The sequence below is a fragment of the Malaclemys terrapin genome, chromosome 4, assembly GCF_027887155.1.
Source record: "Malaclemys terrapin pileata isolate rMalTer1 chromosome 4, rMalTer1.hap1, whole genome shotgun sequence".
In the NCBI taxonomy this organism is placed as follows: Eukaryota; Metazoa; Chordata; order Testudines; family Emydidae; genus Malaclemys; species Malaclemys terrapin.
In genome coordinates this window covers 144,857,732-144,870,536 of record NC_071508.1, presented here as the reverse complement: position 1 = coordinate 144,870,536, position 12,805 = coordinate 144,857,732, and the positions used below count along the sequence as shown (strand labels likewise).

At 52.3% G+C, this 12,805-nt stretch overlaps 1 protein-coding gene across 2 annotated transcripts; it reads right to left on the bottom strand.

Moving 5' to 3' along the window:
- Positions 1–200: 200 nt before the first annotated feature.
- BMP4 (bone morphogenetic protein 4) lies at positions 201–5,602 on the bottom strand. 2 transcript variants are annotated; one of them, XM_054028705.1, is made up of 4 exons: positions 5,436–5,602; positions 3,235–3,358; positions 2,134–2,510; positions 201–1,222 (listed from the first exon to the last, which is right to left on the bottom strand). In XM_054028705.1, exons 3-4 carry the CDS (start codon positions 2,501–2,503, stop codon positions 381–383), a joined length of 1,212 nt encoding a protein of 403 aa, XP_053884680.1. In that variant the 5' UTR covers positions 2,504–2,510; positions 3,235–3,358; positions 5,436–5,602; the 3' UTR covers positions 201–380. The 2 variants fall into 2 exon arrangements, with proteins under 2 accessions (XP_053884680.1, XP_053884681.1); XM_054028706.1 differs by lacking the exon at positions 5,436–5,602 and having other exon boundaries at positions 3,235–3,433.
- Between the last annotated feature and the right edge of the window lie 7,203 nt (positions 5,603–12,805).

Here is a 12,805-nt window from a genome sequence, read left to right as displayed (position 1 = left end):
AGTCCAGTGTCACTCCCCGGGGCTGGCCCCGCCTGACAAGCCCGAGGTCCCGGGGGTTCCCCGCCCCCCGGTGCCCTGCGCTGCCAAGAACCAGAAGGAGAACATTTAAAATTAACACAGATCCTGCTCCGAGCCCCGCCCCAGCCTGCCCCCCTAAGGCGCCAGACACAGGAGATGCCTTTTACCTTTAAAATAATGACTCGCTTTATTTTTTTCTTTTAATATGTCGTTATAAATATATTTTGTCAAAATATAGGATCATTATTGTCAAACCATTTGCACGTAAAGTCATAAATAAGGTCAAGGTGAACGTTTAGTTTAGATCAGGGTCCAGCTGGAAGAAGCAGTCCTGGGGTGGTGGGGGGGGGAGATCAGGGTTTTTAACGGCACCCGCACCCCTCCACCACCATCTCCTGGTAGTTTTTCAGGACCACTTTGTCATACTCGTCCAGGTAGAGCATGGAGATGGCGCTCAGCTCCGTGGGCACGCAGCAGGCCTTGGGGATGCTGGCGTTGACGGAGTTCACCAGGGTTTGCACGATGGCGTGGTTGGTGGAGTTGAGGTGGTCGGCCAAAGGGAAGGGGCAGTCCCCGTGGCAGTAAAAGGCCTGGTAGCCCGGGGGGGCCACGATCCAGTCGTTCCAGCCCACGTCGCTGAAATCCACATAGAGCGCGTGGCGTCGACAGTTTTTTTTGTTCTTGCGGGGCCGCTGGTGCTTGGCGCTGCGGCGGGCCCGGCGGGTCAGTGCGTGGCCCCTGCCGTCGTGGCTGAAAGTGACCAGCAGCGGCCTCAGCTGGGCCCAGTCCCCGTCTCCTTGAGGTAAAGATCGGCTAATCCTGACGTGGTTCCCGGGGCCCGCGGGGGCCGGGGACAGCGGGGTCACCTCCACCGCCAGCCCGTGGTTGGGCTGCCTGTCCTGGGTCCAGCGGAGGACGGCGGGGCTCACGTCGAAGCTCTCCCACCGGGACACGTTGTGATGCACCAGCCGCGTGTCCAGCAGCCGCGTGATCACCTGCCCGCGGGCCGGCGGGGGCTTCATCACTTCGTAGATGTTGATCCGGTGCGAGCCCCGTTCCCACGCGGGGCTCCGCGCTTCCAGCTGCTCCCGGTACAGCCGCAGCTCGGCTGAGGTGATCACCTCGTTCTCCGGCACGCTGCTGAGGTTGAAGAGGAAGCGAACGCGGGGGGTGTCGCTGGGCCCGGGGAGGTTCTCCAGATGTTCTGCAAAAACCAAGCGTGTGAACGTTTGGGGGGCCCGAGACACGGCGCCAGGTGAGTCGGGACACACCGCTTCACCTGTCCCTAGCCCCGCACAGAGAGAGACCAGCCCCTCCTGGGCAATTTCCCCGGATGCCTCCAAAATGCAAAGCAGCGACCTTCCCCTCGGCTCCCCAACGCATCATCTCCACGTCTACCCAGCTCCTGCCCCGGAATCCCGCTTCACCACCACGGGCCTGAGTCCTACGGATCTACAGACGGGGGAGTTTTAAAACAAAGTTTCTTTAAAACACTCCCCCCCCCCCCCCCAAGGATCTTGCTCACAAACTGCCCAGCGATTGGGAAACAGAGAGCCCTTCCTTGTTGATCCCACTACTGGGGGGCGGGGGGGAGGGTTGAATTCCGACACAGCAATGATGCTGGTGGATTAATAGCTCCGCTTGACTTTGGAAAAGAAACATCCGCTACGAAACATTTGGATCAGATTACAAGGCCCCATTGAACGAACCTCACAAACACGCTGTTGTCGGGATTCAATTCGAGGAGGGTTTTTTTTTATTTTCTTTCTTTAAAAAATAAGAGCCCAAGCGGGCAGCGATCGCGTTGAGATTTCAAAACAAACACACACGGGACGCGCTTGGGAGGGCTCTCGGTTACTCCGGAGTGAGTTCCGTGGGGGGACACGGGTACAAATCCGGAGTGGCTGGAGCCCTGGTGAGAGAGCCCTTCACAAACACGGGTCCAGTTCCATCTCAGCGCAGGATGCTGGAAAATACAGCCGCGGGACTAGCCCGGGCCAGCGGGCTGGGGGAGTCCGCCTGCCGCCGAGGGCTGGGCACCCCCTGCTCTGCCTGGGAGTCTCCAAATCCCGATCGCTTCCCGACGCCCCCCCGCCCCCGAACTGCGGCACTGACCTTCATGGTGGAAACTCCTCACGGTGTTGGCCCGGCTAGTGGATCTCTCGGGATACCGCAGGCTGATGTCCTGCAGGCTTTCCTCCTCTTCCCCGGACTGCAGCCGATAGAGATCCAGCATGTACGCGGGGATGACGGCTGCTTTGCTGGGCTGGGGCCGCCTGCGGAGCCCGAACATCTGCAGCAAACTCGCCTCGAAACCCCGCAAGAGTTCATGGCTTTGCCCGGAGCGGCGTCCAGATCCTCCTTGAGCCTGGAGTTCTCCAACTTTCTTCCTCCCCGTCTCGGGTATCAAACTGGCATGGTTAGTACCTCCTAGCAGAACTTGGCATAACAGAATGACCATCAGCATTCGGTTACCAGGAATCATGGTGTCTCTGGGGTTTCAAAAAAACGCAACAACAAACAAGGAGGGTCAAGATTAAAAACAGCCACCCACCCCCCCCCCCCCCCCAAACCCGAGCCAGCAGCGGCTGCCGCAGCAAACGCGACTCGGAGGCAAAGGGATCGCCTGGAATTGACTCGCTGGAACTTGTTTGCAGTCCAAGAGCCCCCACAATCAGATAGCCGCTATCCGGCTCATCTGGCCGGTCCCTGCTATCTTAGCCAGGATCTCCGCCTAACTTCTTTCAAGAATAAACAGTGAACATTGGGCTTCGGTGGGATTTCTCCTCTCTCCCTTCCGCCTTCTCCCCAGCCCAACGGATCGCTGAAGTGCAGCTGATCAGGGGCCGGTGGAGGGGGGGGGGGGTCTCCAGGAGCATGGATCCCAGTGCAAGGGGGGGGGGGGGTTGCACCGAATCAACTTGGCCCCTTGTCTTATTTTGCCGGCGCTGTGTGGCTCCAGCTTTGCCGCGGCCTTCAAGGGGTTTGGAGAAAGGAGACAACACGCCGGAGAGAGAGGAGGGGGGCAAGTCACTTGGCTCTGGGGTCACTGCAAAGATAAGGCAGAGAGAGCTTGAAAAGTGCCCGGTCTGTTAGCAGCAGCGCCTGGGAGGGGGGTGGCACGTTGCGGTCCCCGGGAGCCAGGGGAGAGCCGAACGGGACTGACACCCCTTCCAAGCCCAGGGAGCAGGAGGAGAAGGAGAAGGGGCTACTCACTGACAGAAAACAAGGCATGGGAAAACAGTCCATGATTCTTGCCAGCCAATCTGGAACAAACGGGTGGAAAAGCGCAGGGGCTCGGAGGCGCTTGGCTGCCGGGGCCGGGACTGCGGAGCGGCTCCTAAAATGAATATTTGAATCCAATGAGCCTCCAAAGCGGACTGGCTCTGTTTTTCTTCCAGCCCATGAGAGTCACGTGGGCCCAAGTCACTCCTTGCACCGCTTGTCCGTCACAGCCAGGCACCGCCCACTGGGGCTCCAAAAGGGATGTCCCGCCCCTCCGCCCCTGTCAATCTCCTGGCTTGGAGAAACCTCCTCTTGCCAAGGGGCAGGGGCAGGCCTGGTCCTGGCCCGACTGACATCCCCTGGGTGGGGGTTGAGGGTGACTTCAGGGGCAGCGGGAGCGGGCTTTGAACGGGAGACCCGCCTTTGCCTTGCACTTGCCCCGAGCAACTGCCCTCCCAGCCCCACCGCACCAGAGCCCCCCTGCCCGCAGCCCAGCCGCGCCTCCCCTGCATGCCCGCTCTCACGCCCCGCATCCTGGAACGACGCCTGTGAGTGACTGAGACCCAGGCGCCACCGGCCTTTCCCAGCAGGTCTCCCTTCCCCTCTAGATCAAGTAACCCCCCACCCCCCTCCATTGACCGCACGTTTCCCCAAGCGTTACACCTTTGGGGCAAAATAACCCTTGCAAAAGGTCCAGACACATGGAGGACAACCCTTGTTTTCCCTAGCCTGCAAGAACCTTCCCAGCATTGAGTTAGATGGGCGGGGTCACTCAAATCCTGATCAGAGGGGTAGCCCTGTTAGTCTGAATCTGTAAAAAGCAACAGAGGGTCCTGTGGCACCTTTAAGACTAATAGAAGTATTGGAGCATAAGCTTCCGTGGGTAAGAACCTCACTTCTTGCAACTGAAGAAGTGAGGTTCTTACCCAGGAAAGCTTATGCTCCCAATACTTCTGTTAGCCTTAGAAGTGAGGTTTTTACTCACGAAAGCTTATGCCCAAATAAATCTGTTAGTCTTTAAGGTGCCACCAGACTCCTTGTTGTTTTTACAGGACCCTCTGTTGCTTTCTTCAAATCCTGATGTTAACAAACCAGCGGAAGGATTTGCGAATAGGGCAGTGGCCTGTTGTGCTGGGATTAGAGCTCCCGCCTGAGTTTAAAAACACAACACAAGCCCACGAATAAAACCCAAGGCATGGTCAATTGCATCAGCGCCATAAAACCTCGGAGAAAACGCACAGCGCGTTGCCTAACGCCGAGCTCCCCATCTGAGCGATGGGGCCCTGGGAAAGTCGTCTTCGCTTCTAGGAGCAAGTCACCTATGAACTAGCCGTTGGAATCTGATCTTCCCCCACCCCCTGTCTTTGCACTTGGGTGTTAAGTTAATTATTACCGCTACATGCGGGCTTCGGTGAGTTACTTCCAAGAACTGGACATCTCAACAGCTCGAGTAATTTACAGGCGTGTAGGGACGCTGGGAAGCATGAGTCTGTCATCGGAAAGGGCCTATTCAAAAACATTACACAGTGTCGAGTCAAAAACAGGGCAACACCTTTCCCAGCGCGCTCAGCCCCAACGCCTGTGAAGCAGGGCCAAACTCAGCCATTAGTTCATCAAGGAGAGCCCCAGAGCCCAGCTAATCCACGCCAAGGCAGAGCGACATCCCCACCCATCTGAGCCCGGGACCAAGCCCGTCCTAGCGGCCTGATTCTGTCCTTCTCTCTCGCTGACTTCACCTTGTATATTTCACTTGTCCCCTTGGATCACTCTTGTGAACTCGTTAAAGGAGCAATAAAAACCAACAACAAAACTCCGTTTGGACAGGAAACAGCGCCGGTTCATTCAGCATCTCCTGCTCAGCGCTGCACTGAAAAGATAAAGGGCTATTTACACGAGCGAGCTCCCGGGGGACTGCAGGTGCCGGAGTGAGTTTTAAACACGAAACACTGCTGTTTGAAAAGGCAGGAGGGGGGGTTATTCCGTAGTCACTCTGCGATTGAAGGAAAGCAGGTCAACCCGACGCTTCCCCAAAGTCTGGAAGGCAGGCGTCTCAGCGACAGGCGATTTAAAACAAAGAGCTTAGAGGAAACTCTAAGAAGTGCGAATAATGAGATTTCAGATGGTCCCGCTCTGGGACGGCTGGGTCTGGCCCTTCCCTTTAAGCCTAGGATTGGATTTGTAGAACTTGTTACCTGCGGAGGAGGAAAAAAATGCTCCCCTGATCTGTCTGAAGCGGCGGAACCAGGCGGCACTCCAACTCCTCAGTCCCCTTTCACAATCCAACCAGGCTCCCCTGTGAGTGTCAGGACTGGGCAGAGGTTGTGGAAGCGATCAAACCAAAGCGGCCTGGGACTGGGATGGCACCACCCGAAATCAAGCCGTACACGGAGAGATTTTCCACTCCCCTTTCTCGCTGCACGTGCTTTTCACTCCCTCTACCCGTCCGTCTCCTCCCCCCACAAGGAGAATCGCATCTGAAATCCTCTTGGGTTCAGCCAAGCGCACAGCACCCTGCACTCGCCTGGTGAGAACCAAAGAACGTCCCTGGGGGGTTGAAAACCCCAAGGAATATGCGGCGTGGGGGGGGGGCACAAAGATGATATCGGACACCCCTCAAGATCACTCAGGACACTGCCTTTGAAAGGGGACCTGGGGAGTCGCCTCTCCCTGCCCTAGAGGAGGCAGAGTTTGGGACTGAAAAGCAGCCGCACTGGGATGGTTGAAGATCTGGTCTCTCTCCCCGCTCCCCACCAGATGGGGAAAGAGACCTGGTTACCCCCAGCCCAGAGTCAGGTATGGGGGGGAGCATGGCCCTTGGGGTGACAGGGCAGGCGGTGCTGCCCCAATCTCTCACCACAGGTCCATGCACTAGCATGATCCTTGGCACGCTCTGATGGAGGGTGCGGGAACCAGGGGGATACACACAGCAATCTGGGGAGGTACTAAATCAGAGGTGGGCAAACTCCAGCGTGGGGGCTGCATCTGGCCCTTCAGACATTTTAATCCGGCCCTCGAGGTCCAGCCGGGGAGCAGGGTCCGGGGCTTTCCCTGCACCAGCCGGGGAACGGGATCAGGGGCTTGCTCCACTCCATGCATGCCGGGGCTCCGCACGGCTCCCGGAAGCAGCGGCACATCCCTCCTCCACCTATGCGTAGGGGCAGCCAGGAGGCTCCGCACACTGCCCCCACAGCTCCCATTGGCCAGCAACCATGGCCAATGGGAGCTGCAGGGGCAGCACCTGCAGATGGGGCAGAGCCGCCTGGCCGCGCCTCCGCATAGGAGCCGGAGGGAGGACATGCTGCTGCTTCCAGGAGCTGCTTGAGGTAAGCACTACCCAGTGCCTGCACCCCTGACCCCCTCCCGCACCCCAACGCCCTGCCCTAGCCCTGATCCCCCTCCTGCCGTCCAAATCCCTTGGTCCCAGCCCGGAGCACCCTCCAGCATCCCCAATCTCTCATCCCCAGCCCCACCCCAGAACCTGCACCCCCAGCCGAAGCCCTCACCCCCTCCCGCACCCCAACCCCCAATTTCAAGAGCATTCATGGTCCACCATACAATTTCCATACCCAGATGTGGCTCTCGGGCCAAAAAGTTTGCCCAACCCTGTACTAAATGCTAATCCCAGCACTGAGGGGACACCACAGTCAGTAGCCAGCAGCACCCTCGGTCCTTGCTAAAGCCACTTTGCCTGGGTATTCACCAGAGTCAACTTCAGAAGTCAGTGTCCTCTCTCCCCCTCTTCTCTTCCTTTCCCCCGACCTCTCCCATGTCCCTTCCTCCCACTTTGCCTTCCCTGACTAACCCACACCATGGACCAGGCTAACCCACACCAGCCAGTTCACTACGCATGCAAGTCCTGGGAGCTCCCATCAGCCACCTGTGAGGATGTCACTCACTCCCCCCACGGCCAGGCTGGACTAGCAGACCACATGCAAGGACAATCCAAAGGATGCACAGACTACCTGCCACTGATTGGTGTACACTTCAGACACAGGTATATAGAGACTACCCTGATCACAGTAACCACTCCAGCTGATTGCTTGAATGAGGGATGGACCCACCCCTCAGAGTTCAACCCCAGATCTAAACTTTCCTAAAGAGTGGATGGCTGGGATCTGGGGCAGACATGCCAAACCCGCAGACATTGGGCTTGTTTTCAGCTGACTTGGCTTGTGAGTTGCTTGTTGGCTAGTTTTTGGCTTGTAGCTTGTTTGGCTGGTAGCTTGTTGCTTGTTATAGCTTGCTACTTCTTTTTTTTTTTTTTATCAGCTCCCGGCAAGCAGGGGAGAGAGTCAGGGGTGCCCAGCTAATTGAAGTCCATAGTAAATCACTGGGGATCTCAGTATTGTCAGGCAGTGCATTTTTCCAGGGTCAGGGTGTGTATTTGTGGGAATTCAGGGCCCACCCCAGTCCTAGACTGCACGCAGGGGGGATCTAGTCACACAGAGTGTTGGGGATCTTAGGGATTTGGTTGTTTTGAAATGGGATTAGCTTGATTTTTGGTTTATTGGGAAAGCCGGGGTGCTGATTTACCATGTGAAAGCTGGGAACCATGATCTGGGGTGGGGTGGGGTTGGCTCACCACAGACATAGGCCAGCTGCACCATTCAGATGCAGACTTCCCCAGACTTCAAGGCAGTTCACATCGGAGATTTGGGGTCAGACCCAGCTGTCCTTGGAGGTAGTGAACCCCCCGGGAAGAGCAGGTGATGGACAATGCAGCTTTCAAAGGCAGGTCTATACTGATGGGGGTGTGTAGACTACATACACGCACACCCAGATCGCGTGGGTATGAACAGCAGTGTAGACAGTGAGGTGCAGCTTAGGCGAGCAGAGTGCCCCACACACCTGAATCCTAAGGTATGTACCCTACCCAGCTCTCTACTTACCCAAGAAGTGCCTCCCACGTCCTGATGCTAAGTATCAGGGGGTAGCCGTGTTAGTCTGTATCTACAAAAACAACAAACATAGAGTTTCTTTCACTCTATGCATCCGAAGAAGTGAGGTTTTTACTCACGAAAGCTTATGCCCAAATAAATCTGTTAGTCTTTAAGGTGCCATCAGACTCCTTGTTGTCCTGTTGCTGGCACCTTTCATTGCTGGGGGAGGGATAGCTCAGTGGTTTGAGCATTGGCCTGCTAAACTCAGGGTTGTGAGTTCAATCCTTGAGGGGGCCACTTAGGGATCTGGGGCAAAAATCTGTCTGGAGATTGGTCCTGCTTTGAGCAGGGGGTTGGACTAGATGACCTCCTGAGGTCCCTTCCAACCCTGATATTCTATGTGTAGTGCCTGCATTCCATAGGCAGCCATAAGTGTAGACCAGGCACAAGTCTCCCTTACTGAAGGGACTTCTACATACTGAGAGAAAAAGTATCCTGGACGGCCACATCAGAAACAAAGGAAACACCACCAATGTCGCTGTTCTTTCAGACATTGTCCCATTATCATAATTCAGCAATATCACCAAGCCCTGGCTTTGTGTTGAGGAACATGCGCTGATAGGGTGACCAGACACCAACTGTGAAAAATTAGGATGGGGGTGGGGAGTAATAGGTGCCTATATAAAACAAAACCCCAAATATTGGAACTGTCCCTATAAAATCAGGACATCTGGTCACCCTATGCACTATCCCGTTCTATCCAAATGTCTAAAGCCAAAAGAGACAGAGATATAGCCAGAGAAGTGGCCATGGATGATTTCATCTCCAGGTTCTTTCATCTTGTTACTTTCAGTTAGTCCCAAAACTGACTCTAGTGTTGTCGTACTGCTCTCTTGCATTGCACATGTTGCTTGGCACAGTTTCATTCAGCCTTTTCACACCTCGATACCTAGCACTGAAGGCAGTGGGAAATTTGCTGCATAGAGGTGCAGGACTACGGTTTTAGCCATCTAGGAGGACTTTGGCCTTCAATGCTACAGGACCACCTACATTTAATACGATAACACAACCTGGAACAAACTGAGAAATGGCAACTGTAAATCAACACATCCAAGAAACCCTCATGTCATTGTGCCCCAAGTATTTATAGAGTCTGAGCTGAGGATGTGATGTTACATACCATAGCTGCAGTAATACTACAGAACTAGGGTAACATTGCTTTTTTATTTTATTTTTTATTATTATTTATTCCATTTTCTTTAGCTCATTCATAGCCCATGCATTACAAATGTCTACTGACATCACCATGACAAAGTACGTGTGTGGACAAAGGGCAATGCTTACATTGAAACCCCCCTGCTTTATTCCGATACCAGTTTATATTGAAAAGAAACATCTTTTTAGCAAAGTATTTGATCTCAGAGCCTATCAAAGCTGGTAAAATATCACCCTAACCATTTCAAATGTGTCATACTGTACATTACTCATAGCAGGGGGAAACCATTTGAAAAGTAGCTACTGTGCACCTCATTAAAGTTAAATAATATTTTCATTGAAAATGTTCCAGTCTATAAACAAAGGCTATTCGAGTGCCTATATAATTCTGCTTTTAAAAGAATCCTCTGGATTTGTAAAAGAGACTGACTCTCAACTTCTGTGGTACAAGCAAATACATCTACAATGAGTGAATTTTATCCCGCTTGTCCAAATATCCAGCTCAGATTTTATATAACTAAGACACAACATCCATGTTTAGTGAAAACGTTTGTCAGCGTAAGCAATTTAATCCCTTTACATAGCGCCTTGTATCTTTCACTAGTGAACTGGCCTTTTAAAGTGAAATACAAAGCATTTCACTTATGCCACTCAGATAAACCATGCATCTGTAAGGGGACAGTCGGGGACAGAAATCCAGTAGAGGATGGTGTGGTTTAGGTTCTTGTCTCTGAAACTTGAGGAAGTCAGGGGGTGTTTCAGTGGCTTATTGGTTATTAAAAAGAGTTAGTCATGGAGGAAAACTGTGCTGTTTAACTTAGCATTTATTCCCTAAGATGTAAATACGTAAGTCCCAAACCACAACAGAAATAACCATTGATGGAAATAGTGTACCATTTACTTAGGGGACTGAAATATATTCCTACAGAGATTGTATTTCCTTACACCCCTGGAGGCAAATTCGTCAGCGCCCACTGAAGGCAATGGAGTTACCCAAGAGATGAATCTGGCCCATGCTTCCTAAGGAGCCAAGTGTGATATACAGTCAAACCGAAACAGTGAATGTCAAAATGCAGCTAAAAATAAAAGTTAGGAAGGTCAGGAAAGCAAACATTGCTTAATTCAGAGTCACAGCTACCTTGTGTACTTTAATGATCCACCAAATCTAAAATAGGAGCGGCTTCATCTAGGTCATACAAATTGCACACAAACTTCAGAGAGGTTCAAGTCTCGCATATTTGAATGAGGTTCCTGTCTGGAATTTCAGCCTTAATTGTGCTGGAGATTCTGCAGACAGTATTTTCCTCTCTGACCTCAATGAACTGCCTTCTGAGGGGCACCTGCCCATGGACGCACCGTACAGCAAGACTGATGGCCTTGTTTGGAGCGGAGCACGTACAGACTGAGATCTCTAGGGTTGCACTCTGCAAACAATGCCAAAGGGAAAAGAGATGAAGTCCCACAAATACACACCCTGACCCTGGAAAAATGCACTGCCTGACAATACTGAGATCCCCAGTGATTGACTATGGACTTCGATTCGGTGCGATGCTGCCTGCTACCAATGATTTCATTGCTGCCTACAGAGGCCACCTGTTGAGGACCTTTGTCTACTTTCTTTTTTCAATCTATAGAAGAATCCAAAAGAAAAAAATGATCCTTTGCCCTCGTGATCATGGATTCGCACAGGACTCCCTTCTGATACAATCCCAGCCCTTTATACTTGTGTGGTTTGACACCTGATTTGACATCAGTTGGAGCTGTGGATTCTCAGACCGGCTGAAAATCAAGCCAGCTCTGCTATAAGGCAACGCTTTCCCCTAATGGCAGCGTTTCAGAAGATGCCTCTGGACTCAGGCAGAAAGACCTTCCCAAACCAGTTCTGGCCTCCCTAGTTATTTTTAGAGCAGCTGCACCTTTTGGGCTCTGAAGTTTGCAAACAATCTACCTTGTGCAAAACTTGTCCCACCAGATTTGTGCCTGAGCAGAAACAAGCTTAAAAATAAAATAAAAACAAGTCACATGTCACAGATGTTTTAATGGCCTGTGTTAGGCACTGACTTTTGTTTTTGCCGGTGGGTGCTCCTCTTCGCTCCCTCCCCTTGTGCAAGCGGCGGGTGGGGCCTCGGGGCAGAGCCTCCAGGGGAAGAAGCCAAGCGGGGGCGTGGCCTCAGGATGGAGGGGCAGGCGGGGATTCAGGGGGTGGGGGGAAAGCCAAGCAGGGGCGGGGCCTTGGTGTCAGAGTTCAGGCAAAGCAGAGGGCATGGCTACGGTCTGGGAACTGGGGCCCACAAAAGATTCATCTGGCCCTGCAGATGCTGAGCACCCCCCTATTTTTTTTTTCAGTGGGTGCTTGAGCCCCAGAGCACCCCTGGAGTCGGTGTCTATGGTTAGAGGAACAGATGCCCATCGCGTACCAAGTTGGAATCTTTATCTTTTTCTTTGTAGCTGGATCAGCTTGTCAATTCAAACAAAAGGAACTGAAAGAACAACTCCCACGAGCTGCAAACTTTCCTTCCAAAGTAGCTCATAATTACAGACTATACTACAATAAGCAAGCGCAAGTGTACACGCTTGAATGGCAAGTGGGGATCTATTGAACAACTCACTGATTTATTCAATATTCTTCTGAGCTTTCTAAAGCTGGCGTAGGTCACAAGTATGGGGTGCGACAAATGGGAAAAGAAACTTGGGCTTTTCCTGATATCCACAAGGGACCTGATTCTGAGCCTACTTTGGTTTTATTGTAAAATAATTCTTTTGGCTTCAATGGAGTAACGTCTGATTTACGCCAGTGCGACTGAGAGCAGAATCAGGCCCAAGATTGCTCTATTATCGCAAGCCATTTTTTTACAAATACGATTTATATATAAAGCCATCATGCTGGTACTGCAAACAGTGGAACTATACACAAAAATAGAACTGTTGGTAGTCAGACACATTGTCATTGATACAGCAGGTTTGTTTGTTTTCTTGGATTTTGTTCAATTTTTTTTTTTTTTTTGAAAATACCTGTTCAGAAGTTGGAATGTAAAATGCCTGCCCCTAAAGATGTTTCCCTAAATTGGCTGAATACATTTAGCAGCTTTTCGTGCCGTAGGAGCTACATTTCACTAAAAATAGCTATGTAGATAGCACTTTGAAGCTACGGTTGTTCCCCCTCCCCCTGCTTCCCAGGTTTCAGAGCCCGAGCTCCAGCACCAAGCCGCATCGTCTACAGTTTTAGCGTGGTCGTGCAAGTTGAATTGGCCTGGGAGGCTCTCTCCTGTGTGCTGTGTAGACGTACCCGTGGTGCTACTGTCATACAAGTAATAACATGAAGCTAAAGTCATTTCTCAAGCTCTGATATTAAAATTCCCCCGAACTCTGTTACAAACATCTTTTAAAATCATCCGTCCTAACATCATCTACACCTTGCTTGGTTTCCTTGAACAGTATTACAGGGAGACCACGCATGGCTCCGATGC